Here is a 26,809-nt window from a genome sequence, read left to right as displayed (position 1 = left end):
AACTGAGTGGCTTGCTAGGCCATTTCAGAGGGTAGTTGCTGTGGATCTGGAGTCATATGTCGGCCAGACTGGGGAAGGGTGACAGGTTTCCTGTCCTAAAGGTCATTAGTAAACCAGGGCAGCATGGTGCTGCCTCACAGCGCCAGGGACCCGGGTTCAATTCCAGCCTCAGGTGACTATCTGTGTGGAGTTGGCAGATTCACCCCGTGTCTCATAGAATCCCTACAGTGCCTGAGGAGGCCATTTGGCCCATCAAGACTGCACCGACCACAATCTCACCCAGGCCCTATCCTCTTAACCCCATCTATTTACCCTGCTAGTCCCTCGAACACTGGGGGGCAATTTATTATGGCCAATGAACATAACTTTTACACCTTTGGAGTTTGGGAAGAAACTGGAGCACCCGGAGGAATCCCACGCAGACACAGGGCGAACATGCAGAATCCGCACAGTGACCCGAGGCTGGAATTGAACCTGGGTCCCTGGCGCTGTGAGGCAGCAGTGCCACTGTGCTATCTGCGCGAGTTTCCTCCGGGTGCTCCAATTTCCTCCCACACGCCAAAGATGTGCGGGTTAGGTTGATTGGCCATGATAAATAGACCCTTAGTTGTCAGGGGGATTAGCAGGGTAAATTCGTGAGGTTTCGGGGATAGGGCATGGGTGGGATTATTGTCGGTGTGGATTCGATGGGCCAAATGGCCTTATTCTGCAATGTAGGTGTTCTATGAGTTATCTCCTCTGACGGGTGTTCTTGCGCTTTAGGCCAGCCTCTGCCCTTATGTGGGACCGCTGTCCCTGTGATCCAGGCTGAATTTGAGGCAAAATATCAGGGTTTGAACGTACTGTTTCACACACTCCTCCTGTCTTTTGTACTTGCACGCACACAGTCCGTGGGCCAGTGCCTCTTATTCTTCACATCTCAACAGCCTTGCCCCATATTACTCACTATCTGAAAAAATTCATACAGGTTCCCCAAACTGGCCTCTCCTTCCTTCCATACTCCAGCACACAGCCTCCTCTCTGTCCTGCAGACAAGGGTTCAAATCCCAACAGGGCAGCTGGTGGAATTTTAAAGTCATAGAATCCGCACAGTGCAGAAAGAGACCATTCAGCTCATCAAGTCTGCACTGACTCTCCAACAGAGTATCTCACCCAGGCCCTATCCCTGTAACCCCATGTATTTGCCCTGCTAATCCCCCTAACCTATACATCTTGGGATATAGGGGCAATTTAGCATGGCCAATCCACCTGATCTGTACATTTTGAGACTCTGGGAGGGAACTGGAGCACCCAGAGGAAACCCATGCAGGCACAGGGAGAAGGTATAGATTCCACACAGTCACCCGAGGCCAGAATTGAACCCGGGTCCCTGGCGCTGAGAGGCAGCGGTGCTAACCACTGTGCCACCCAGAGTCGATTAATAAATTCTGGAACTAAAAGCTACTCTCAGTAATAGTGACAATGAAACCACTGTCGATTGTCGGGTCACTCACATCCTTTCATGAAGGAAATCTGCCGTCCTTACCTGGTCTGGCCTACATGTGACTCCAGACCCACAGCAATGCGGTTGACTCTGAACTGAACTCGGAAAGAGCCAAATTGCGATAGGAAAGTAAAAAAAGCAGTAAAACCAGTCAGACCACCTCAACTCCCTTCCAAACACCAACATCTCATGAAAGAATAAATAAAGCACAGCTTTTGGATTCATCTCCCCTCGGCCCTTCGCTCAGTTCAATCGATCAAACCTCAAGAAGTTTGCATTTCCGCAGGTCCCATCCTCAGGCATCATTACATTTATAGGAGTAAATACAGGGGAGTGATGTGGATCCCATTCAATGGGGGATGTCGCTGGACGCAAACCCACCCTTAAAATAAAATCCCTTTGACTCTTGTTAATTGATCCGTGGATTTATTGGTGACTGTCTTCTATTTACAGCCCCTGGTCTGGCCTCACCTGCAAGTGGAAACATCCTTACTCCAACAACACTCAAGCGGCTCGTCACAATCCAGGACAAAGCAGCCCAGCTTGATTGCTACCCCTTCCGAACAGTCAACCCCTCCACCACTGATGAGCAGTGGTGACCGAGTACCATTTAACAAGCTGCACCGCAGGAAATCACCAAGGTTCATAGAATCCCTACAGTGGAGAAGGAGGCCATTCAGCCCATCGAGCCTGAACCGACCACAATCCCACCCCGTAAACCCACATATTTTCCCTGCTAATCCACTGACACTAGGATCAATTCAGCATGGCCAATCCACCTAACGTGCACATCTTTGGACCGTGGGAGGAAAGCAGAGCACCCGGGGTGAATGTGCAAACTCTACACAGACAGTGACCCAAGTCGGGAATCGAACCCAGGTCCCTGGAGCTGTGAGGCGGCAGTGCTAACCACTGTGCCACCCATTCCTTAGGTAGCACGTTCCAAATCCATGACGATTACCATTCAAAGGACAAGAACAGTAGGTACCCGGGAACACCACCACCTGGAGGTTCCCCTCCAAGACATTCACCACCCTGACTTGGAAATATATTACCGTTCCTTCCTTAACTGCTGCTGGGTCAAAATCCTGGAATTCCCTGCCTAACAGCACTGTGGGTGTAGCTGGACCTCAACTTCAGCAGTTCAAGAGGGCAGCTCACCACCTGTAAGTGGAACCCCCAATGGGGTGGTGAGATTTTTAAACCAGTAAACATTAAGGCACTGACAGAACGAGCAACATTCAGTTCAATGACTTTTAAAATAAGCTAACAAGAAGCAATTTACACATATGAGACGCAGTGACTGATTCAATCGAGTGATTATGATTGTAAAACACATACGCTGATATTTTGAATGTATTATTGTTGATTTTAAGGAATATTGTTTGCTTTGGCCAAAAGCAATTTACTGTAAGGCATCATGGTAAAAGTGATTAGGGCAAAGCCATATTCCAAGAGAATATTTGTGTGTTAGCTTTTATTAACAGGGGGTTGGAGTTTAAGAGCCATGGGGTTATGCTGCAACTGTACAGGACCTTGGTGAGACCATATTTGGAATATTGTGTGCAGTTCTGGTCACCTCACTATAAGAAGGATGTGGAAGCGCTGGAAAGAGTGCAAAGGAGATTTACCAGGATGCTGCCTCCTTTGGAGGGTAGGTCTTATGAGGAAAGGTTGAGGGAGCTAGGGCTGTTCTCTCTGGAATGGAGGAGGTTGAGGGGAGACTTAATAGAGGTTTATAAAATGATGAAGGGGATAGAGTGAACGTTCAAAGACTATTTCCTCGGGTGGATGGAGCTATTACAAGGGGGCATAACCTTAGGGTTCATGGTGGGAGATATAGGAAGGATATCAGAGGTAGGTTCTTTACGCAGAGAGTGGTTGGGGTGTGGAATGGACTGCCTGCAGTGATAGTGGAGTCAGACACTTTAGGAACATTTAAGCGGTTATTGGATGGGCACATGGAGCACACCAGGATGATAGGGAGTGGGATAGCTTGATCTTAGTTTCAGATAAAGCTCGGCACAACATCATGGGCCGAAGGGCCTGTTCTGTGCTGTACTGTTCTATGTTCTATTTGGACCTTGGAAATATGCAAGTTTTATCAGTTAAAGTTTCGGCTGGAAAGAACGTTTAGAAACACTTAAACACGTTTCATGAATCGGGTTTATTGACTGTCCGGATGAGATGGACTGGTGCCCAAACGTGGTGTCACGAGTTAGTCTGGTTAGGCAGTGACTTTTAAGGGAACCTGTGAGAACATTTATATGAACTCTGGGCTGAGCGTCATAGGCTGCTTGGCAGCCAGGGTGTGGGGTCAGCCAAAAAATGGTAAAATGGTAAAGAATTGCAGCATGCTGCTGTGCAGGGGGACCTGGGTATCCTTGTGCAAAAATCACATGGAGTTAGTTTGCAGATGCAGCAGGTAATTAAGAAGGCAAATGGAATTTTGTCCTTCATTGCTTGCAGGATGGAATTTAAAAACAGCAATGTTATGTTGTAGCTGTATAAGGTGCTGGTGAGGCCATACCTAGAGTACTGTGTACAGTTTGGTCTCCTTACTTGAGAAAGGATATACTGGCACTGGAGGGGGTGCAGAGGAGATTCACTAGGTTGATTCCGGAGTTGAGAGGGTTGGCTTATGAGGAGAGACTGAGTAGACTGGGGTTATACTCATTGGAATTCAGAAGAATGAGGGGAGATCTTATAGAAACATATAAAATTATGAAGGGAATAGATAAGATAGAAGCAGGGATGTTGTTTCCACTGGCGGGTGAAACTAGAACTAGGGGGCATGGCCTCAAAATAAGGGGGAGCAGATTTAGGATTGAGTTGAGGAGGAACTTCTTCACCCAAAGGGTTGTGAATCTGTGGAATTCCCTGCCCAGTGAAGCAGTTGAGACTACCTCATTGAATGTTTTTAAGGCAAGGATAGATAAATTTTTGAACAGTAAAGGAACTAAGGGTTATGGTGAGCGGGCGGGTAAGTGGAGCTGAGTCCACGAAAAGATCAACCACGATCTTATTGAATGGCGGAGCAGGCTCAAGGGGCCAGGTGGCCTACTCCTGCTCCTAGTTCTTATGTTCTTAGACAGGAGTCAGCTTCTGGATTTTATGTACTAATAAAATACTATTATGCTGAGGAGTGACAAATTCGTGAAGCGTTCCATATTTTGTGAGCGGCACAGTGGCAGAGTGGTTAGCACTGCTGCATCACAGCGCCAGGAACCCGGGTTCGAGTCTGGGCTTGGGTCACTGTCTGTGCGGAGTCTGCACATTCTCCCCGTGTCTGCGTGGGTTTCCTCCGGGAGCTCCGCTTTCCTCCCACAGTCTGAAAGATGTGCTGGTTAGGGTGCATTGGCTGTGCTAAATTCTCCCTCAGTGTACCCGAACAGGCGCCGGAGTGTGGCGACTGGGGGATTTTCACAGTGACTTCATTGCAGTGTTAATGTAAGCCTACTTGTGACACTAATAAATAAACTTAAACGAGTGGAATGCGATTGGCCAGAGTATTTGACAGGTATTATTGTTGACTTGTGTATCTTGAAGACGATTGATTTAAAGTTACTGAAAGGCAGGAATGAGAAAAATCTATAATTGATCCATTTTTAGAAACCCTACAGTACAGAAAGAGGCCATTTGGCCCATCAAGTCTGCACTGACCACAATCCCACCCAGGCCCTACCCCCATATCCCTACATATTTACCCACTAATCCCTCTAACCTACGCATCTCAGGACTGTGAGAGGAAACCGGAGCACCCGGAGGAAACCCACGCAGACAGGAGGAGAATGTGCAAACTCCACACAGACAGTGACCCAAGCCGGGAATCGAACCCAGGTCCCTGGAGCTGCGAAGCAGCAGTGCTAACCACTGTGCTACCGTGCCGCCCGTTTTTTGATTGTATATGTTAGATTCAGCAGAGAGGTTTTGCTGTTCTATGTCAGTTACTTAGCCCTTTGATGAACCCCCGGTGGCCGCTGGTTTAAGTAAAGTTACGTCTCAATACAGAGATACCTGCCTCGTGAGTCTTATATTGTCTAAACTTTGGGCAATACCGGTCACCTCGGGTACCTCACCACCTTCTGAAGAGCAAGTAGGGATGGGCAACAAATGCTGGTCCAGCCAGGGGTGCCCACATCCTGTGAATGAATTGAAAAAAACTCGGTCCGATCGAACCCTTGCATAACTTCAAAGAGATCATTCTTTTATGTTGTAGGGATCAGCACTGGGATATAATGGTGTATCTGGGCACCAGGTAATGGCTAGTGCGAGTACTCACCAAGGCCCCACCGATGGTTATTGGCTCAGCACCTCCCCTCACTCCAGCCCGCATCGGTCCCAATGGGGTGGGCTCCTTGGCCATTTCCTCCTTCAGGAGACTCATTTTCTTTGGTGGCTCCAAGCCTAAGCCCTCAGGTTTCCTCCTCCTGATCAGCCCTGTGGATACAACAAAGAGGAAAATCGAACTCAAGGAAGGCCAGGGTCACATATCCCACCAGCTGCAAAGTGCTTGCATTAATATAGGGCAATGTTCCAAAACCCTTTACAGCCAATTAAATACTTCAGCAGTCCAGAAATGCGTGTGCTGGAAACGCAATAGGAATTTTACACACAGCAAGCTCCCACCAACAGCACTGTGGTGACAATCAGATCATCAATTTTAGTGATGTTGGAGGATAAATATTGGTTCCAGGACACCCTGGATAACTCTCCTGCGGTTCTTCTGAAATTTCTTGTCTACTTGTTGGGGGGAAATGACACAAAATATCTCTTGTACTGACTCTCTGACAGTGCAGCACTCCCTCAGCACTGACCCTCTGACACTGTGGCACTCCCTCAGCACTGACCCTCTGACACTGTGGCACTCCCTCAGTACTAACCCTCTGACAGTGCAGCACTCCCTCAGCTCTGACCCTCTGACACTGCGGCACTCCCTCAGCACTGACCTTCTGACAGTGCAGCACTCCTTCAGCACTGACTCTCTGACAGTGCAGCACTCCCTCAGTACTGACTCTCTGACAGTGCAGCACTCCCTCAGCACTGACCCTGACAGTGCAGCACTCCTTCAGCACGGACTCTCTGACAGTGCAGCACTCCTTTAGTACTAACACTCTCGACAGTGTGGCACTCCTCGGTGCTGACCGTCTGACAGTGCAGCACTCCCTCAGCACTGACCCTCTGACAGTGCGGCACTCCCTCAGCACTGACCCTCTGACAGTGCAGCACTCCCTCAGCACTGACCCTCTGACAGTGCAGCACTCCCTCAGCACTGACTCTCTGACAGTGCGGCACTCCCTCAGCACTGACCCTCTGACAGTGCAGCACTCCTTCAGCACTGACTCTCTGACAGTGCAGCACTCCTTCAGTACTAACACTCTCGACAGTGTGGCACTCCTCGGTGCTGACCCTCTGACAGTGCGGCACTCCCTCAGCAGTGACCCTCTGACACTGCGGCAGTCCCTCAGTACTGACCCTCTGACAGTTCACTCCCTCGGTACTAACCCTCTGACAGTGCAGCACTCCCTCAGTACTGACCCTCTGACAGTGCAGCACTCCCTCAGTACTGACCCTCTGACAGTGCAGCACTCCCTCAGTACTGACCCTCTGACAGTGCAGCACTCCCTCAGTACTGACCCTCTGACAGTGCGGCACTCCCTCAGTACTGACCCTCTGACAGTTCAGCACTCCCTCAGTACTGACCCTCTGACAGTGCGGCACTCCCTCAGTACTGACCCTCTGACAGTGCAACAGTCCCTCAGTATTAACCCTCTGACGGTGCAGCACTCCATCAGCACCGATCCTCTGACAGCGCGGCACTACCTCAGTCCTGACCCTCTGACAATGTGGCACTCCCTCAGCACTAACCATCTGACAGTGCAGGACTCCCTCAGCACCGATCCTCTTACAGTGTAGCACTCCCTCAGCACTGACCCTCTGACAGTGCAGCACTCCCTCAGCACTGACCCTCTGACAGTGCAGCACTCCCTCAGCACTGACCCTCTGACAGTGCAGCACTCCCTCACTCCTGTACTCGGAGGGACAACCTGGAAATATGGATTCAAGCTGTCAGAGAGGTGACTGAACCCATGGTCTTCAGAATCGAAGGGCATAAATGCTGGAGCAGAGCTGGCAACCTAACTGAGTAAGAAGTCTCACAACACCAGGTTAAAGTCCAACAGGGCGGCACGGTAGCACAGTGGTTAGCACTGCTGCTTCACAGCTCCAGGGACCTGGGTTCGATTCCTGGCTTGGGTCACTGTCTGTGTGGAGTTTGCACATTCTCCTCGTGTTTGCGTGGGTTTTCTCCGGGTGCTCCGGTTTCCTCCCACAGTCCAAAGATGTGCGGGTTAGGTTGATTGACCAATGCTAAAATTGCCCTTAGTGCCCTGAGATGCGTAGGTTAGAGGGATTAGTGGATAAATATGTAGGGATATGGGGGTAGGGCCTGGGTGGGATTGTGGTCGGTGCAGACTCGATGGGCCGAATGGCCTCTTTCTGCACTGTAGGGTTTCTATGATTCTATGAGGTTTATTTGGTCGCAAACACCACTAGCTTTCGGAGCGCTGCTTCTTCATCAGGTGATCTTTATCAGATCTCCTGCTCACCTGACAAAGGAGCAGCACTCCGAAAGCTAGTGGTGTTTGATACCAAATAAAGCTGTTGGACTTTAACCTGGTGTTGTGAGACTTCTTACTGTGTTTACCCCAGTCCAACGCCGGCATCTCCACATCATGACTACCATCAACCTAACTGAGAGCAGCCCAATATTGTTCACCCACACACACGTCAGCAGCTGTTAATGTTTAAAGGAGCCACACCCTTTACCTGTTGGCACACCTGCCTCAGCATCAGCCGTCCCTCTGCCTGGCAGCAACTCAAACTGCTGCTGTATGCTCGTGTTAACAGGATCAGGGAAGCAGGAGTCACCTTTCATTTCCACCAGCTTTATCTGAGAACGCAAATAAAGCACAAAGCAACTTACACACAGTGTAAAGATAGCCAAAGACAGTGCGCCGTCCAGGAGGAGATTAAAGCACAAAGTACAATCCTCAAAAGGAGCAGTGTGTTCAGTTGGGGTGGGGAGCCAAGCACAGGGATTTGGGAATCGCCAAGAGGATCCAGCCATTCCGCCCGACTCTCTATCAGCCAAAACCCGGAAAAGGTTATCATTACATTTCGTTCAGCGCAGTCTGACACTCGAGAGGATGGCCTCTCCCCTGTTCATAGAATCTCTACAGTGCAGAAGAGGCCATTCAGCCCATCGGGTCTGCACGGAGTCTGATTCAAAGTATGTTAATCCAGGCCCAATCTTGTAATCCCACACGTTTCCCATGGTTAATCCATCTAACCTACACATCTTCAGGCACTGAGGGGCAATTTATCATGGCCAATCCACCCAACCTACACCTCTTTGGACTGTGGGAGGAAACCGGATACCCGGAGGAAATGCGCGAAGACATGAGGAGAATGTGTAAACTCCACACAGTCACCCAAGTCCGGAACTGAACCCGGGTCCCTGGCGCTGAGAGGCAGCAGTGCTAACCTCTGTGCCGCCCTCTGGATTACGAATCCAGTAACACTACCCCCATCTCCCGGTGATTGTTTCATACCAAGGTTTGATTTCAAGGTGCCGCATCTTCTCATACTTACTTTTGTGATCAGTACAGGCTGTGGAGAGGGGGATCGGTTGGGTTGGTGGGGAGAAGGGGTGGGGGGGGGGGGGGAAGAAGCAATGGCCATCAGATGAATTGAGGTTTCTTTATGCATTCCCTTCATGTCCCAATTTCCAGCTGCCTCCTTCCAAATCCTTTGTCCCTGCTCTCTGCATCTTTCAACCAATTCCGTGCCCTGAGCCTGAAATTTGAGCCCAGCTTCATGGAGCGTGACCGGAACCCGTGCCCTTCGGACCCGAGATTTCCCATTCAACGGATGGACAAAACAGTGTGGCTCAGAATTCAGAAAACGCAGTAACTTCTATAACTGATGTGTGGAGATATAACAACTCCCGAGATATTGCCATGATCACAGGTCCATTTTGTGTCTTTGAGCCCGGTTGTGCAGAGAGCTCGAAAGCATGCGTGTTATACACTGAACCGCCCCCCCCCCAGGGAGCACAAGACTATGGAATACGACCCATCCATTGCACAACCCACACTTCATCTCTTGGCAAGCCCCAACCCTCGTGCTTTGATCACGAGGGAGTGTCGCCTGGAGACTGGTGTTTCAGCGAGGCCTCAGTCCTGAGCTGAGTTGCGCAAAGGCACGCAGTACGACGTACCTGAGCAGGGCTGGGTTTGAACATCGACTTCCTGGCTCTGTGCACCTTCACCTTCTCCACCTGCTCGCGGGGAGCGTCCTGTCTCTCTGCGGTTGCCAGCGACACCTCGTTCCCGCCTTGGGTAACAATCTCACTCGGACGGCTCCTGGTCAAACTCTGAATTCAATACACGTTGTGGGGAATAGAAAGGGGGGGAAACGGGTGAGAGGGATGAATTAACACTCTTCGCCATTAACCTGTCGTACGTTTTTAACTCATGTTTTAAATAATTAAGGGCGCACTCGGCAGTGTTCGTTCCCGCCCCAGTTTTCATTCTGAAATGAAGTACCTCACACAGTTGACCCAAATTCCGACAGTAAAAGCTCCTGTTCACCTTTTAAAGCCGGGCGTTTTAACATCACCATTCCATCAGCGGTCACCGCCCCCACCAGCCACCCGTACCTGACTGACGCTTGACGACATAAAGGATTTTCGCGCTCTGTGGACCTCTGGGTACTCCTCCATATCCGGGACCAAGACCTCCGTCTCCGCGGCAACCTCGCTGCCCATCCGGCTGGTCGCGATACTCGCCATCCTCTTTGCCTGTGCAGAGGCCAATCAGAACAGAGGTTCAAGGGGGCAGCGGGCGCAAAGACGACGATGGTTAAAACAAGGGTGGAAAACAACGGTGGCACAGGGGCAGCATAGTGGCACAGTGGTTAGCACTGCTGCCTCACATCGCCAGGGACCCGGGTTCAATTCCCGGCTTGGGTCATTGTCTATGTGTAGTTTGCACATTCTCCCTGTGGCTGTGTGGGTTTCCTCCGGGTGCTCCAGTTTCCTCCCACAGTCCAAAGATGTGCTGAGTTAGGTGGATTGACCATGATAAATTGCCCCTTAGTGTCAGAGGAATTAGCAGGGTAAATGCATGGGGTTGTGCAAACGAGGCCTGGGTGGGATTGTGGTCAGTGCAGACTCGATGGGCCAAATAGCCTCCTTCTGCGCTGTAGAATTCTATGATTCTATGATCTATGAGAGGAGGAGGAATTCGATGAAAGGGACAGGTCGGGCAGAGCAGGGGAGGGAGGGCAGAGCAAGTGGCGTGCGTGGGCAGAGAAAGGAAGGGCTGGCAGAGTGAGAATGGTGTTAAATCATCCCATCAGCCTCCTGTGTGCAGATGAACATACAGATTAGGAGCTGGAGCCTGCTCCAATGCTCAGTAAGATAATGGTCTAAACTCCAGATTCCCTCCTTGCCCTGATATCAGTCTACCTCTGGCTGAAGGTTGAAACAGACCCTTGTTGACACAATTATAACAGTGACAGTAATCCGCCCTGTGTTTTAGCATTTCTCTGATTCGTCCGCCTCTCTGTGTAAGTGAAGCGACTGCTCTTCCCTCCTTCACCTGATTGAAGCTGCCTTTGAGGATCGACTTCCTGGCTCGGTGAACGTCCTGGTTCTCATCCTGAGCCTGTACCACATGCTCTGCCTCCGCCATTCCCCCGAGAGATTCACCAACTGCCCGCCCGACGGGCAAGCTCGCCAACTTCTCTGCCAGGCTCTGTGTGGAGTTCGGAATAGATTAGTCACAAACAAGCAGTTCGGATGCAAGGGAAATGGGAGTGATCTGGTCCATGCACAATGGCAGACTCGCCATTAATGGGACCAGTTGTGTGTGTGCACCATTTATTCTCCCCTTCTGCACCAAACCACCCAACAGGACAATGTTGAAACATAACTCCCCACTTCACAACAGGCTGTAGCAATGTTATAATCACACACCACACCTAATAAAATCCAGCTTCCTGCAAGAGAAGCATTTAGTCAAACGTACAGTTTTATTCAAGTGCCTGGCAACAGTTAAAAGGAGCATTAAGGTTAGTAAAAGACTATGGGTGCACTGCTTTTATAGCGCAGCGGACTGGGAGACTCAAGCGGAGGCCGTTTTGCGGGCTCCCGCTGGACGCCACCGCCTCAGCAAGGTTCCGGCAGCCGCACTTTTAGTGCCGACATCTCCGCGCCAGAAATCAGCGCAAAGCTGCATAATTTATGGTGATCCTACAATTTAAATCTCATTCGTGGGCCCGGGACTGAAATCTCCGGGCCCACTGATGTCTCCTTCCCCCGCCAGGAGTGGTTCACTCCAGCGGGGACTACTATAGCTACCCACTTAGGGAACACTGATGGACTGACCCCGCTGGAGTGAAGGGGGGACAACTGAGATACCCAGGAGGTCAGGGGTGCCCCCTGGGTATTGCCACCTAGGCAGTGCCAGCCTGGGCCCCCTGTCACTGACCAAAGGGCAAAGTGGCTCTGCCCAAGAGGAATCTTGACACTGACCACCGGGCACCAGGCAGGGGGCTGGGCCCGATTGTGGGGGAGGGTGGCAATCCCACTGCCACTCTGCAATGGGACTGGGTGACAGAGGGAAGAAGGCCTGTGATCGGGGCTGGCCATTGGGGTTGGATGTTGGGGGGGGGGGGGGGGGGGGGGAAATCAGGAGATTGGGGCTGCGATGGGGGAGGGGATCTAGGCTGGGCCCGGACATGTTCGGCGGGGTGGGGGGGCAGTTATCGGGCCGTGGTGGGGTCAGAGGGCCGGCGATGCGGGGGTTGCAGGCCTGGCCAGCAATTGAGCTGGACAGCGATCAGGACACCAGTAGTGCAGGGCCACTGCTTATGTGCCAATCTTGGTGCTGACAGATCGAAGCATGAACAGTGGCTTGCTCAGCGCTATGCTGCGGCCTAGTGCTATGCTGCCGGCCTAGTGCTATGCTGCGGCCTAGCGCTATGCTGCCGGCCTAGCGCTATGCTGCCGGCCTAGCGCTATGCTGCCGGCCTAGCGCTATGCTGCCGGCCTAGCGCTATGCTGCCGGCCTAGCGCTATGCTGCCGGCCTAGCGCTATGCTGCCGGCCTAGCGCTATGCTGCCGGCCTAGCGCTATGCTGCCGGCCTAGCGCTATGCTGCCGGCCTAGCGCTATGCTGCCGGCCTAGCGCTCTGCTGCCGGCCTAGCGCTATGCTGCCGGCCTAGCGCTCTGCTGCCGGCCTAGCGCTATGCTGCCGGCCTAGTGCTATGCTGCCGGCCTAGCGCTCTGCTGCCGGCCTAGCGCTCTGCTGCCGGCCTAGCGCTATGCTGCCGGCCTAGCGCTCTGCTGCCGGCCTAGCGCTATGCTGCCGGCCTAGTGCTATGCTGCCGGCCTAGTGCTCTGCTGCGGCCTAGCGCTATGCTGCCGGCCTAGCGCTATGCTGCCGGCCTAGTGCTCTGCTGCGGCCTAGCGCTATGCTGCCGGCCTAGCGCTATGCTGCCGGCCTAGCGCTATGCTGCCGGCCTAGCGCTATGCTGCCGGCCTAGCGCTATGCTGCCGGCCTAGCGCTATGCTGCCGGCCTAGCGCTATGCTGCCGTCCTAGCGCTATGCTGCCGGCCTAGCGCTATGCTGCCGTCCTAGCGCTATGCTGCCGGCCTAGCGCTATGCTGCCGGCCTAGCGCTATGCTGCCGGCCTAGTGCTATGCTGCCGGCCTAGCGCTATGCTGCCGGCCTCCCCAACGGGAATAGGCCTCGCTCCCTGATTTTCAGTGTAATCCACGCCAGTGCACTCTGCGTGGGAGATTCATTTTGAAACTCCCGCTGAAAAAAAAGTGAGATTTACTGCAAAGTTTTTACGCAAATTTGACCCTTGGAATTTGTTTGGGAGAATCGCCCCCTGCGCTTTTACAAAGCACCTTTCAAAGCCTCAAAATGTCCCAAGTGTTTTCACAGCCAATGAAATACTCTTTGAAATATAGTGACTGTTGTAATGTAGGGAATGTGGCAGGCGATGTGTGCATAGCAAGCTCCCACAAATGTGATAACGGGCGGGCCATCAGCTTTAGTGATGTTGGGGAAGGGATGAATGTTGGCCAAGCAGGGAAAATTCCCTCATTCTTTCACAGCCACCTGAGAGGGCAGAGGGAGGGGCCCTTGGTTTGACAGCTCATCTCATCTTGACAATGCAGCATTTCCCCTGTACTGGCACCGGGGAGGGATGCAGGGAGGAAGTGTTACCCGCTGGGCCGTGGCTGGAACTGTGAACTATAAAGTGATACTATGAAGCGATCTGCCAAAAAAACCCTACATTTGCACCCGGGTTGAAAGTGAGTTTTTCTTTAAGGGGACAAGACAGCCCAGGACAGGACTGTCGCTCATCCATCCGAGCAGCTCGGGGACTGAGTACTCCTCCACATTTTACTTACAAATGGCAGCAACACACAAAGGGGAGGGTGCACAAGGAGTCCCTGGAATGTCTGCTCAGCCTTCGAGGCCCTCAGGATGTTGCTCTCTGCAGCTTCAATCCTCCACCTCCCCAAACAAATGCCACCTAATCAATATGAAAATGGGGCCGAACAGTAGGACTGGAGTCTTATCCCCTCATGGGTCCCAAGAGAGAGAGCCACCCTGCAACTGATCGATGGCCGGTGTGAAGGAACAACTTGAGGAGAGCAGGGGCTGGGTTGGGGGAGTCAGGGGGAAGACTGTACGGCTGGGACGATGACAGCGGGGTTACTTGTCGTGTGTCCAAACCCAGATCAATGTAAAAACTCACCCAAAGCGGGGACGGCAGACAGGGAGCAGTTGGGGTGACAATTCCAAAGGGGCTTTTGAGTGGGAAGCACTTTCCTTTTACTGACAGCAGGTAATCGGGTAATCAGTTTCCTCTTATTTACCGAGACAAGATCAAAGTACTGCAGTGCTGGAGTCTGAAACAAAAACAGAAAATGCTGGAAAATCTCAGCAGGTCTGACGGCATCTGTAGAGAGAGAATACAGCCAACATTTTGAGCCTGGATGACCCTTTGTTAGAGCGGCTCTGACAAAAGGTCATCCAGACTCGAAATGTTGGCTCTATTCTCTCTCCAAAGATGCCGTCAGACCTGCTGAGATTTTCCAGCATTTTCTGTTTTTGTCCCCTTATTTACTGTAGCTCGCTGGCCAGTCCAAGTTCACCGTACCTGACTGAAGCTGCCTTTCAGTATCGACTTCCTCGCCCTGTGCACCTCCTGATTCTCGTCCTGAGCTGGCACTGTGTGCTCCACCTCTGCCGTCGCCCCAGGGGCCTGGCTCGCCCGCTCAGAGGGCAAACTCCCCAGCTCTGTGGGCAATCTCTGCGTAAAAGTCACAAAAAAAGCAGGGTTTGTTTTTGCGGAGGCAGTATCTTGGAAATGCAATAATTTTGGAACGAAGCAGACTTTAAACCGAATGGCTGCCGGGTTAAAAAACACTAAAATCGAGTGCAAGAAATGTCAGGTCAGACATTTTCCTGTGCCCTCGTCACGCAGAGTCCAGGTTGCCCTGGCGTCGTCCTGACTGTTTATGGGGTAGTTTTTACCCCTCAGCAAGTCTATTACAGCCAATGCTTTGTGAAGTGCGCTCTCTGTTGCATTGGAGGAAATGCAGCAGCTAATATATTCACAGCCAGCTCCCAAAAATACCAATGTGATAATGACCAGGTAATCTTTCTCTGACGTTGATCTGAGATATAAATATTATTAAGAGTTAGGAATAAATATTAGCCAGGACGCCAGAAAGAAATCCCCCACTCTCCCTCAAAATTGTGTCATGAAATTTTGCACCAGGGGCGTCAACTTAACAGCTCATCTAACAGACAGAATCTCCGACAGTGCAGCACTTCCTCAGGACTGCACTGGGAGTCATAGAATCCCTGCAGTGAAGAAAGAGACCATTTGACCCAACGAGCCTGCACCGACAACAATCCCACCCAGGCCCCGTCCCCATAACCCCTGCTAATCTCCCTGACACTAAGGGGCAATTTAGCACGGCCAATCAACCTAACCCGCTCATCTTTGGAGCGTGGGAGGAAACTGGAGCACCCGGAGGAAACCCACGCAGACACGGGGAGGTCATGCAAACATGCACACGGACAGTGCCGCGAGACAGGAATTGAACCCAGGTCCTTGGCGCTGCGAGGCAGCAGGGCTAATCACTGTGCAAGATCTTGTCAGTTGTGGCTCAGTGGGGAGCACTCTCCCATTTGAGTCACGAGATTTAAGTCTGACTCTCGGACTTCAGCCAGTGGGAAATACAGAGAAGGCTTGCGGAGGGGGCAAGTCACTTCTCCTCAGCTCACTCGCCCTCCTCCTCCTTGCAGCCTGGCCAAGGGAGGGCAATCACAGTCGTGATGCAAGTGCACACACGGGGGAACAGGTGGCGGCAAGAGTGTCCTCCATGCCAGCGTGACGCGCAGGCAGAAACCGCCCCCACCGTTCGGTACCTGACTGGCGCTGGACCTGGATATCGACTTCCGTGCTTTGTGGACCTTGGGCTTCTCTTCTGGAGCTGCGATGGGTCTCTGAGCCTCCACTGGGACCGCTGCCACCTCGTTCCCCGTCCGGCCGCTCGGCACACTCAGCAATTTCATGGCCAGGCTCTGAATGGAGTTGGGAGACTTGTTGAGCCCGGTTAGTGTCATCTTAGCCCTGTTGGCCCCCGGAGCCTTGGTGGGGGAGGCGGGGAATGTTTTGGCAGCATGACCTGAGGAGGAAAAACATCAAAACAAGTTAGAAGAGGGCAGGAGGAGGCCGTTCCACACTCCGTGATCTATGCTGCATCTTTTAAGGGCAACCCCACTGGTCCCTCTTTCTCCTTCCTCCGACAAGTTTTGTTTTCCATTGAAGTATTCATCCAATCCTCTTCCGAAAGCTATTATTGAATCTGCTTCCACTACTTTCCACAATTTGCATTAGTATCGCACCTTCCAAGGCATTTTTTAGGGCGGCACGCTGGCACAGTGGTTGGCACTGCTGCCTCACAGCACCAGAGGCCCAGGTTCAATCCCGGGTGACTGTGCGGATTCTGCACATTTTCCCCATGTCTGTGTGGGTTTCCTCCGGATGCTCCGGTTTCCTGCTACACTCCAAAGATGTGCAGGTTAGGTTGATTCGCCATACTAAATTGCCCCTCAGTGTCAGGGGGACTAGCGGGTTAATGCGCAGGGTTACGGGGATAGGGGCTGGGTAGGTTTGTTGCTGGTGCAGGCTTGATGGGTCAAATGGCCTCCTTCAGCAGTGCAGGGATTCAAAGCCACTCCCCCATTTTGACCCTGAGCCATATTAATTTTTAGAAGCATCTTAACAGAGAAAGAAGAGGAGAGGTTTAGGGAGGAAATGCCTAAATTTTGGGGCCTGAGTAACCAAAAGGCAGTGGCGGCGCCAATTGACTGGGGGACACACATGTGGTTGCGTCCCATTTATGCCAACGCGAACGCACACACATGCGAGCACACACATGAACACACACGCGCGCGAACACACACACGCGTGTGGACACGCACGCGCGCGGACACGCACGCGCGCGGACACGCACGCGCGCGGACACGCACGCGCGCGGACACGCACGCGCGCGGACACACGCGCGCGGACACACGCGCGCGGACACACGCGCGCGGACACACGCGCGCGGACACACGCGCGCGGACACACGCGCGGACACACACACGCGGACACACACACGCGGACACACACACGCGGACACACACACGCGAACACACACACACGCGAACACACACACACGCGAACACACACACACGCGAACACACACACACGCGAACACACACACACGCGAACACACACACACGCGAACACACACACACGCGAACACACACACACGTGAACACACACACACGCGAACAAACGCGCAAACACATACACACGCGCAAACACATACACACGCGCGAACACACACACACGCACACACTCCCCCTCCCAAATGTCTGTGTGACATACTTGCAGCCGGGAATAGTTAGTTACCTGAAAGACCCTTGACAGGAAGAGTTCCGGGCTGAGATCCCAGCCGACTTACAGCCACAGCATCAGAGGATGGGCACTCCAAGCCCAGGTAGGGCTCGCCAGATTTACCCTGCGTCTCGCCGCTGGCCGGCTCTTCCCCTCGGGCGCCAACAGCCACCGTGATTTCAGAGTCGGGGGCCCTCACCGCGGTCTCTTGGCTGGTCCCAGAGCCCGGCACCTCTGTGTTATTCTGCAAAGCGATGTTTCCCATCGTGCTTCCAGCGCCCGCCGCGGGTCTCGACAGCTGCCCCAGCTTCTTGGGCGACGGTTCTGCCGCGTCGCCTATCTCTGAAAAACAAAGCCCCAACATGTTTATTTCCTGGGTTGCATTCCACGGCCATCCTCACTGCACATTCGAGAAAGGTAAAGGAAGGGTTGGAGAACACCAGGATGCATGTCCTGGTATGCAAAGATTGAGGTGAGCAACTGAACACATCAAATCATAGAATCCCTACAGTGCAGACGGAGGCCATTTAGCCCATCGAGTCTACACCGACCACAATCCCACCCAGGCCCAATCCCCATTATCCCACGTATTTTCCCTGTTAATCCCCCGACACTAAGGTTGATTTTGATTTATTATTGTCACATGTATTAGCATACAGTGAAAAGTATTGTTTCTTGTGCGCTATACAGACAAAGCATACCGTTCATAGAGAAGGAAACGAGAGAGTGCAGAATGTAGTGTTACAGTCACAGCAAGAATGTCGAGAAAGATCAACTTAATTCGCGGTAAGTCCATTCAAAAGTCCGACGGCAGCAGGGAAGAAGCTGTTTTTGAGTTGGTTGGTACGTTACCTCAGACTTTTGCATCTTTTTCCCGATGGAAGAAGGTGGAAGAGAGAATATCCGGGGTGCGTGGGGTCCTTAATTATCCTGGCAGCTTTTCCAAAGCAGCGGGAAGTGTAGACAGAGTCAATGGATGGTAGGCTGGTTTGCATGATGGATTGGGCTACATTCACGACCTTTGGTAGTTTGTAGTTTTGTAAATTGTCGGGGCAATTTAGCATGGTCAATCCACCTAACCTGCACATCTTTGAACTGTGAGAGGAAACGCACGCAGACATGGGGAGAACTTGCAAACTCCCGGGACGGCACGGTAGCATAGTTGTTAGCAAGGGCGGCACGGTAGCACAGTGGTTAGCACTGCTGCTTCACAGCTCCATGGACCTGGGTTCGATTCCCGTCTTGGGTCACTGCCTGTATGGAGTTTGCACATTCTCCTCGTGTCTGCGTGGGTTTCCTCCGGGTGCTCCGGTTCCCTCCCACAGTCCAAAGATGTGCAGGTTAGGTTGATTGGCCATGCTAAAATTGCCCCTTAGTGTCCTGAGATGCGTAGGTTAGAGGGATTAGTGGGTAAAATATGTAGGGATATGGAGGTAGGGCCTGGGTGGGATTGTGGTCGGTGCAGACTCGATGGGCCGAATGGCCTCTTTCTGTACTGTAGGGTTTCTATGAATTCCCCACAAAGAAAGTGACGCGAGCCGGAATTGAACCCGGGTCCCTGGCACTGTGAGGCAACAGTGCAAACCATTGTGCCACCAAGCCGCCCCTCCATTCCCGGAAGTATTCACAGCTCAGAAACAAGCCATTCAGCCCAACTGTTCCATGCTGGCATTTAAACTTCACACAAGCCTCCTCCTGTCCTTACTTCATCACAATCCCATCAACATGTCCTTCTATTCCTTTCTTCCTTCATGTCCATCCAGCTTCCTTTTGATCAGACCAGTACTATTCACCTCAACCACTCCGTGTGGTACTTAGTTTCATATTCCCACCACTCCCATTGGATTTATTACAAACTATCTTACAGTGTATTGATTCCCCCTTGTTCTGGTCATCCCACTCCAACCCACAAGAATGTCTTTCCTCCGTCTGCCATATTGTATCATCACAGAATCATAGAACCCATTCGGCCTATCGAGTCTGCACCAACCACAATCCCACCCAGACCCTATCCCCATAACCCCACATACTTACCCCAGCTAGTTCCCCTGACACTGAGGGGCAATTAAGCATGGCCAATCAACCTAACCTGCACATCTTTGGAATCGTTTCATAATTTTCAAGACCTCTACACCCCTCAGTCCTCTCTTTTTGAAAGAAGAGTCCCAAGCCTGTTCAATCTTTCCTGATCGGTATAACCTTATGACAGTATAACCTCTCTGCTCACGTGACACGCTCTCCATTTCCCATTATACTTTCTCTCTCTCAAGGCCTCCCTGAACTCCCTCCAATAACTCGACACCATTCATCAACACAGGTCTGGCCTCACCAAGGCCAGGATTAATTTTAATGTTATTCCCTAAAACCTCCCCCTCAAACCTCATCCTGAAATCTCTCCCTCGCCTTTCCCTACTCAAACCTTCCACTCACCTGTTCCTTCTACATGCCTCCTCAAAGCTCCTTCACCCCAAACACCTCCTCCCTCATCAAACCTCTGCCTGCCTCATTCCCTCCTTTGAACTCCCTCTGTCACCCCCTCCTTCGAGCCGCAGATGCTGCCTGTTAAAACCACACCAACAGTTTGAACTATCTCCAGCTCTCTATCCATCTACCTCACATCAGGCACATTGCCATGAAATGCAGATTCTCACCTCTCCTGTCCAATCTCACTCACTTTGCACTTCAACCCACATTCAACCTCATCTGCCACCTCCCTGCCCTTTGACCTGGCTCAGTATGTGGCAAGAGTTCCCAAGGCACTGTTCAGAGTCCTCTGCTCGCTGTGCTGGCCAATAACCCCCCTCTCCACCGACAAAACAGATCACCATGCCTTTCCTCACTGCCGTTTGCAGGATCGCGCTGTGGGCAAAATGGCTGCCAGCTCTGCCAACAGAACAGCGGCCATTTTGAATTGTTTAATCTTACCTTGATTAACTTCACTGGGACTTGTGTCCAGCACCAGGAGCTCTGGCTCTGCTGTGACCTGGTCCGTGCTGTTAGCCTCCCCCTGGATAAAGACAAGTAAAATACCTCAATATATTCCAACAGAAAAACAAACTTCGATTAACACTCCTCAACAGTTCCTCCAACATGGGCCCCTGTTGGGACACAAATGGCTCATCGGAAAGAGGGAATCGTACGGCAGAACTGAGGACGGCTGAGGTGAGGGTGCAGCCTGAGGAGACTGAGGTCTTAGGAAAGGGTGAGGATGAAAACTGAGGAAGAAAAAAGTTTGGGGAGAGGGGGATAGAGGGGGAGCTCCGAGGTGGGGGGGGTGGAGAGGGAGCTCCGAGGTGGGGGGGGTGGAGAGGGAGCTCCGAGGAGGGGGGGGGGGGTGGAGGGGGAGTTCCGAGGAGGAGGGGGTGGAGGGGGAGCTCCGAGGGGGGGGGGTGGGGGTGGTGGAGGGGGAGCTCCGAGGTGGGGGTGGAGGGGGAGCTCCGAGGGGGGGGGTGGGGGTGGTGGAGGGGGAGCTCCGAGGGGGGGGGTGGTGGAGGGGGAGCTCCGAGGGAGGGGGGGTGGAGGGGGAGCTCCGAGGGGGGGGGTGGGGGTGGAGGGGGAGCTCCGAGGGGGGGGGGGTGGAGGGGGAGCTCCGAGGGGGGGGGGGTGGAGGGGGAGCTCCGAGGGGGGGGGGGTGGAGGGGGAGCTCCGAGGGGGGGGGGGGTGGGGGTGGAGGGGGATCTCCGAGGAGGTGGGATCTCAGAGGAGGGGGGTTGGAGGGGAAGGTCCGAGGAGGGGTGGTGGAGGGGAAGGTCCGAGGAGGGGTGGTGGAGGGGGAGCTCCGAGGAAGGGGGGTGGGAGCTCTGAGGAGGGGGGGTGGAGGGGTGGGAGCTCCGAGGAGGGAGGGTGGGGGGGGGAGCTCCGAGGAATGGGGGGGGGGGGCTCCGAGGAATGGGGGGGGGGGGCTCCAAGGAGGGGGGGGGGCACTCCGAGGAGGGGGGATCTCCGAGGAGGGGGGTGGAGGGGGATCTCCGAGGAGGGGGGTGGAGGGGGAGGTCCGAGTGGGGAGGGGGGGGGTGGAGTGGAGAGGAGGTGTGGTGTGGAGGGGGGGGGGTGGAGTGGAGGGGGGGAGTGGAGTGGAGGGGGGGGAGTGGAGTGGAGGGGGGGGGTGGAGTGGAGGGGGGGGTGGAGCGGAGGGGGGGGTGGAGCGGAGGGGGGGGTGGAGCGGAGGGGGGGTGGAGCGGAGGGGGGGGTGGAGCGGAGGGGGGGGTGGAGCGGAGGGGGGGGTGGAGCGGAGGGGGGGGTGGAGCGGAGGGGGGGGTGGAGCGGAGGGGGGGGTGGAGCGGAGGGGGGGTGGAGCGGAGGGGGGGGTGGAGCGGAGGGGGGGGTGGAGCGGAGGGGGGGGTGGAGCGGAGGGGGGGGTGGAGCGGAGGGGGGGGTGGAGCGGAGGGGGGGTGGAGCGGAGGGGGGGGTGGAGCGGAGGGGGGGGGTGGAGCGGAGGGGGGGGGTGGAGCGGAGGGGGGGGTGGAGCGGAGGGGGGGGTGGAGCGGAGGGGGGGGTGGAGCGGAGGGGGGGTGGAGCGGAGGGGGGGGTGGAGCGGAGGGGGGGGTGGAGCGGAGGGGGGGGTGGAGCGGAGGGGGGGGTGGAGCGGAGGGGGGGGTGGAGCGGAGGGGGGGGTGGAGCGGAGGGGGGGGTGGAGCGGAGGGGGGGGTGGAGCGGAGGGGGGGGTGGAGCGGAGGGGGGGGTGGAGCGGAGGGGGGGGTGGAGCGGAGGGGGGGGTGGAGCGGAGGGGGGGGTGGAGCGGAGGGGGGGGGTGGAGCGGAGGGGGGGGGGTGGAGCGGAGGGGGGGGGCGGTGGAGGGGGGAGGTGGAGGGGGGAGGTGGAGGGGGGGAGGTGGAAGGGGGTGGTGGAGGGGGGGAGGTGGAGGGGGGAGGTGGAGGGGGGTGGTGGAGGGGGGGTGGAGGGGGAGCTCCGAGGAGGGGGCGGAGGGGGAGCTCCGAGGAGGGGGCGGAGGTGGAGGGGGAGCTCCGAGGAGGGGGCGGAGGGGGAGCTCCGAGGAGGGGGCGGAGGTGGAGGGGGAGGGGGGGCTCCGAGGAGGGGGTGGAGGGGGAGCTCTGAGGAGGGGGTGGAGGGGGAGCTCTGAGGAGGGGGTGGAGGGGGAGCTCCGAGGAGGGTGTGGAGGGGGAGCTCCGAGGAGGGGATCGATGAGGGGGGGAGGTTTGAGAACATTACCCCTTTCCCTGGTTTCAGGCCTTCCTGCCACTCATAACTCAACTTCACTCCGAGGTACAACCCAGAGAGAAGGTTCCGGCTCTGCTTCCCACATCCCCGTCCCTCTGCTTTCCACACTTTACCCCTTTCAGGTGGAGAAGTTTTATTGTTGAGAGGGTGAGGTGGGCTCGAAGCTGGGCAGTGGGAAGGGGTTAGCGTGACCCAATGCTGTCAGGGAGGGACCGTCACCTGCTTTGAAGACAGAGCCAATGCTCCGCTGCCAAGTCTCTGAGATAAGGTTAGAAACAGCAGCAGCTGAAATGTCGGGAGGTTGTACTAAAGCTGCACTGAACCTTAGTTCGACCACACGGCAAAGGTGCAGCATACAGTTCTGGTTGGCACATTATAAAGAGGACACAGAGAGAGGATTTACGAGGATGATAACAGAAATGTGTGGGTCTATGTGACGAAGGGACCGACTGAGTCTATTTTCTCTTAAAAATAGAAGATCGAGGGTTGATCCAAAAGAGGTCTTTAAAATTATTAAATTCCATAGAACCGAGGAATGATTTACTGTGAATGAAATGGCGAGGGGCCTCGATAGAGTGGATCAAAAGGACCTATCTTCCTGAACACGTCCGAAAGACGTGCTGGTTAGGGTGCATTGGCCGTGCTAAATTCTCCCTCAGAGTCCCCGAACAGGCGCCGGAGTGTGGCGACTCGGGGATTTTCATAGTAACTTCATTGCAGTGTTAATCTAAGCCTACCTGTGAGACTAATAAATAAACTTAAACTTAACTTCACAGAGAGGTCAGTAAGTGTGGATTTGGCAGGTGGATTCGAGAGAAGCAGATCTTTCGCCCAGTGGGAGGGGATCTGGAACTCTACACCGGAAAGGGTGGCAGAAACACTCATCGCATTATCAAATATCTCCCTCTGTGCCCTCCATTATTCGATCTAGAACCACCTCAAAGCGCTGGTTCTACACTCTGACAACATGACATTCACTATCTATCGAATTCTTCCTCAGTGTACCCGAACAGGCGCCAGAGTGTGGCGACTAGGGGAATTTCACACTAACTTCATTGTAAAGCCTACTTGTGACTAATAAATAAACTTTATTTGACAGCTGAGGTGCCATTCTGCTCTCATCTGACACCAGATGCCTCCAGCTGCTGGAGCCATTGGCGATGACCAACAGAAGGAAGCCTGACTGATTCGCACCCACACTCTTCCACCCTCTCCCCCACCCACCACCTCAACCCAGAAGCTGATAAAACACCATTTAACAACTTAAGAACTTAACAACAGAGAGATTTGGACAGGCTGAGTGAGTGGGCGAGGATATGGCAAATGGAGTATAACGTTGATAAATGCGAGGTTATACACTTTGGAGGAAATAATAACAAATGGGATTACTATCTCAATGGAAACAAATTAAAACATGCTACCGTGCAAAGGGACCTGGGGGTCCTTGTGCCTGAGACGCAAAAGCCCAGTCTGCAGGTACAACAGGTGATCAAGAAGGCAAATGGGATGTTGGCCTATATTGCGAGGGGGATAGAATATAAAAGCAGGTATGTCTTGATGCATCTGTACAGGGCATTGGTGAGGCCGCAGCTGGAATACTGTGTGCAGTATTGGTCCCCTTATATGAGGAAGGATATATTGGCATTGGAGGGAATGCAGAGAAGGTTCACCAGGTTGATACCGGAGATGAGGGGTTTGGATTATGAGGAGAGGCTGAGGAGATTGGGTTTGTACTCGTTGGAGTTTAGAAGGATGAGGGGGGATCTTATGGAGACTTATAAGATAATGCGGGGACTGGATAGGGTGGAGGCGGAGAGATTCTTTCCACTTAGTAAGGAAGTTAAAACTAGAGGACACAGCCTCAAAATAAAGGGGGGTCGGTTTAAGACAGAGTTGAGGAGGAACTTCTTCTCCCAGAGGGTGGTGAATCTCTGGAATTCTCTGCCCACTGAGGTGGTGGAGGCTACCTCGCTGAATATGTTTAAAGCGCGGATGGATGGATTCCTGATCGGTAAGGGAATTAAGGGTTATGGGGATCAGGCGGGTAAGTGGTACTGATCCACGTCAGATCAGCCATGATCTTATTGAATGGCGGGGCAGGCTCGAGGGGCTAGATGGCCTACTCCTGCTCCTATTTCTTATGTTCTTATGTAACAGTCAACCGCTTTGCAAAGTATCGCATTTGATCCAATACATCTCTGACAGATGGGATAAAAATGCACGTTTTAAAAATATTTTTCACCTTTCAAGGAAGATTATCATCGAATCCCTACAATGCAGGAGGACATTCAGCCCATCGAGTCTACAGCGACCGCAATCCCACCCAGGCCCTATCCCCGTAACTCCACATATTTACCCTTCTAATACCCTGACGCTAAGGGGCAATTTAACGCGACCAATCCACCTAACCAATCTTTGGAGTGTGAGAGGACACCGGAGCAACCGGAGGAAACCCACGCAGACACGGGGAGAATGTGCAAACTCCACACAGACAGTGACCCGAGGCCGGAATTGAACTTAGGTCCCTGGAGCTGTGAGGCAGCAATGCTAACCACTGTGCCACCATGGCACAGGTTTGGCCTTTACCCATGAGAGTTCAGAATAAAGAGGTGATATTATTGAAACATAAGACCCTGAGGGAGCTTGACAGGGTGGATACTTTGAAGGGTTTTTAAATTCTTAAAGGGGTTGTGGACATCAGTGGCTAGACCAGCATTTACGGGCCATCCCTCATTGCCCCTGAGGTGGTGATGGTGAGTTGAAACGCTGCAGTCCACGTGTGCGTACACTCACAGCACTGTTAGGGGAGGCAGTTCCAGGATTTTGCCCCAACGGCAGTGAAGGAACGATGACACAGTTCTAAATCAGGAATGTGTGTGGATTGGAAGGGAGCTTGAAGGTGATCGTATTCCCATGCATCTGCTACCTTTGTCCTTCTAGAGGGTAGAGGTCACAGGTTTGGAGGGTGATAGCGAAGGAGCCTCCCTTGCCGAGTTGCTGCAGTGCATAGGATGGCACGGTGACAGTGGTTAACACTGCTGCCTCACAGCCCCAGGGTCCCGGGTTCGAATCCCGGCTTGGGTCACTGTCTGTGCAGAGTTTGCACATTCACCCCATTTCTGCGTTTGTTTCCTCCGGGTGCTCCGGTTTCCTCCCACAGTCCAAAGATGCATGGGTTAGGTGGATTGGCCATGATAAATTGCCCCTTTGTGTCGGAGGGCTAGCTAGGGTAAATGCATGGGTTTATGGGGATAGGACCTTGGTGGGATTGTGGTCGGTGCACTCAATGGGCTGAATGGCCTCCTTCTGCACTGTAGGATTCTGACTTGTAGATGGTCCACACGGCTGCAACTGCGCAGCAATGGTGGAGGGAATGAATACTGAAAGGTGTTGGATAGGTGCCAATCGAGTGGGTTGCTTTGTACTGGATGGTGTTGAGCTTCTTGTGTTGTTGGAGCTGTACTCATCCAGGTGGGTATTCCATCACACTCTTGACTTGCGCCTTTTAGATGGTGAACAGGCTTTGGGGAGGTTATAAAATCATAGAATCCTACGGTGTAGAAGAAGCCCATCAAGTCTGCACTGACAGAGTATCTTCCCCAGGCTCTCTCCCCCGCTCTATCCCCATAACACCACACATTTCCCATGGCTAATTCACCTCACCTACACATCTTGGGACATTTGTGGGGCAATTTAGCATGGCCAGTCCCCCTAACCTAAACATCTTTGGTCAGATGGTGAGTTACTCTGCAGAACTCCCAGACTCTGACCTGCACTTAGAAACCCTACAGTGCAGAAGGAGGCCATTCGGCCCATCGAGTCTGCACCGACCACAATCCCACCCAGGCCCTACCCCCACATCTTTACCCGCTAATCCACGCATCTCAGGACTCTAAGGGGCATTTTTTTTTAACCTGGCCAATCTACCTAACCCGCACATCTTTGGACTGTGGGAGAAAACCCACGCAGACACAAGCAGAACGTGCAAACTCCACACAGACAGTAACGCAAGCCGGGAATCGAACCCAGGTCCCTGGAGCTGTGAAGCAGCAGTGCTAACCACTGCGCTACCGTGCCGCCCACTTGCAGCCACAGTGGTCG

The 26,809-nt window shown here is 53.5% G+C and overlaps 1 protein-coding gene across 10 annotated transcripts in view; it reads right to left on the bottom strand.

Annotated features, from left to right (window-relative positions):
* The window catches only part of LOC144496769 (histone-lysine N-methyltransferase EHMT2-like), a 99,316-nt gene that overhangs the window by 70,877 nt on the left and 1,630 nt on the right, over nucleotides 1–26,809 (bottom strand). For all 10 annotated transcript variants that reach the window (XM_078217297.1, XM_078217302.1, XM_078217292.1 and 7 more), the window contains exons 2-10: nucleotides 20,456–20,537; nucleotides 17,546–17,872; nucleotides 16,012–16,271; nucleotides 14,732–14,884; nucleotides 11,149–11,304; nucleotides 10,206–10,346; nucleotides 9,765–9,920; nucleotides 8,312–8,435; nucleotides 5,766–5,923 (exon numbers count right to left, since the gene is read on the bottom strand). In XM_078217297.1, the coding sequence (XP_078073423.1) occupies nucleotides 5,766–5,923; nucleotides 8,312–8,435; nucleotides 9,765–9,920; nucleotides 10,206–10,346; nucleotides 11,149–11,304; nucleotides 14,732–14,884; nucleotides 16,012–16,271; nucleotides 17,546–17,872; nucleotides 20,456–20,537 (1,557 nt within the window). The remainder of the gene's footprint in view (nucleotides 1–5,765; nucleotides 5,924–8,311; nucleotides 8,436–9,764; nucleotides 9,921–10,205; nucleotides 10,347–11,148; nucleotides 11,305–14,731; nucleotides 14,885–16,011; nucleotides 16,272–17,545; nucleotides 17,873–20,455; nucleotides 20,538–26,809) is intronic.

The sequence above is a fragment of the Mustelus asterias genome, chromosome 8 (genome assembly GCF_964213995.1).
Source record: "Mustelus asterias chromosome 8, sMusAst1.hap1.1, whole genome shotgun sequence".
Lineage (NCBI taxonomy): Eukaryota > Metazoa > Chordata > Chondrichthyes > Carcharhiniformes > Triakidae > Mustelus > Mustelus asterias.
This window is presented reverse-complemented; position numbering and strand designations above follow the sequence as displayed.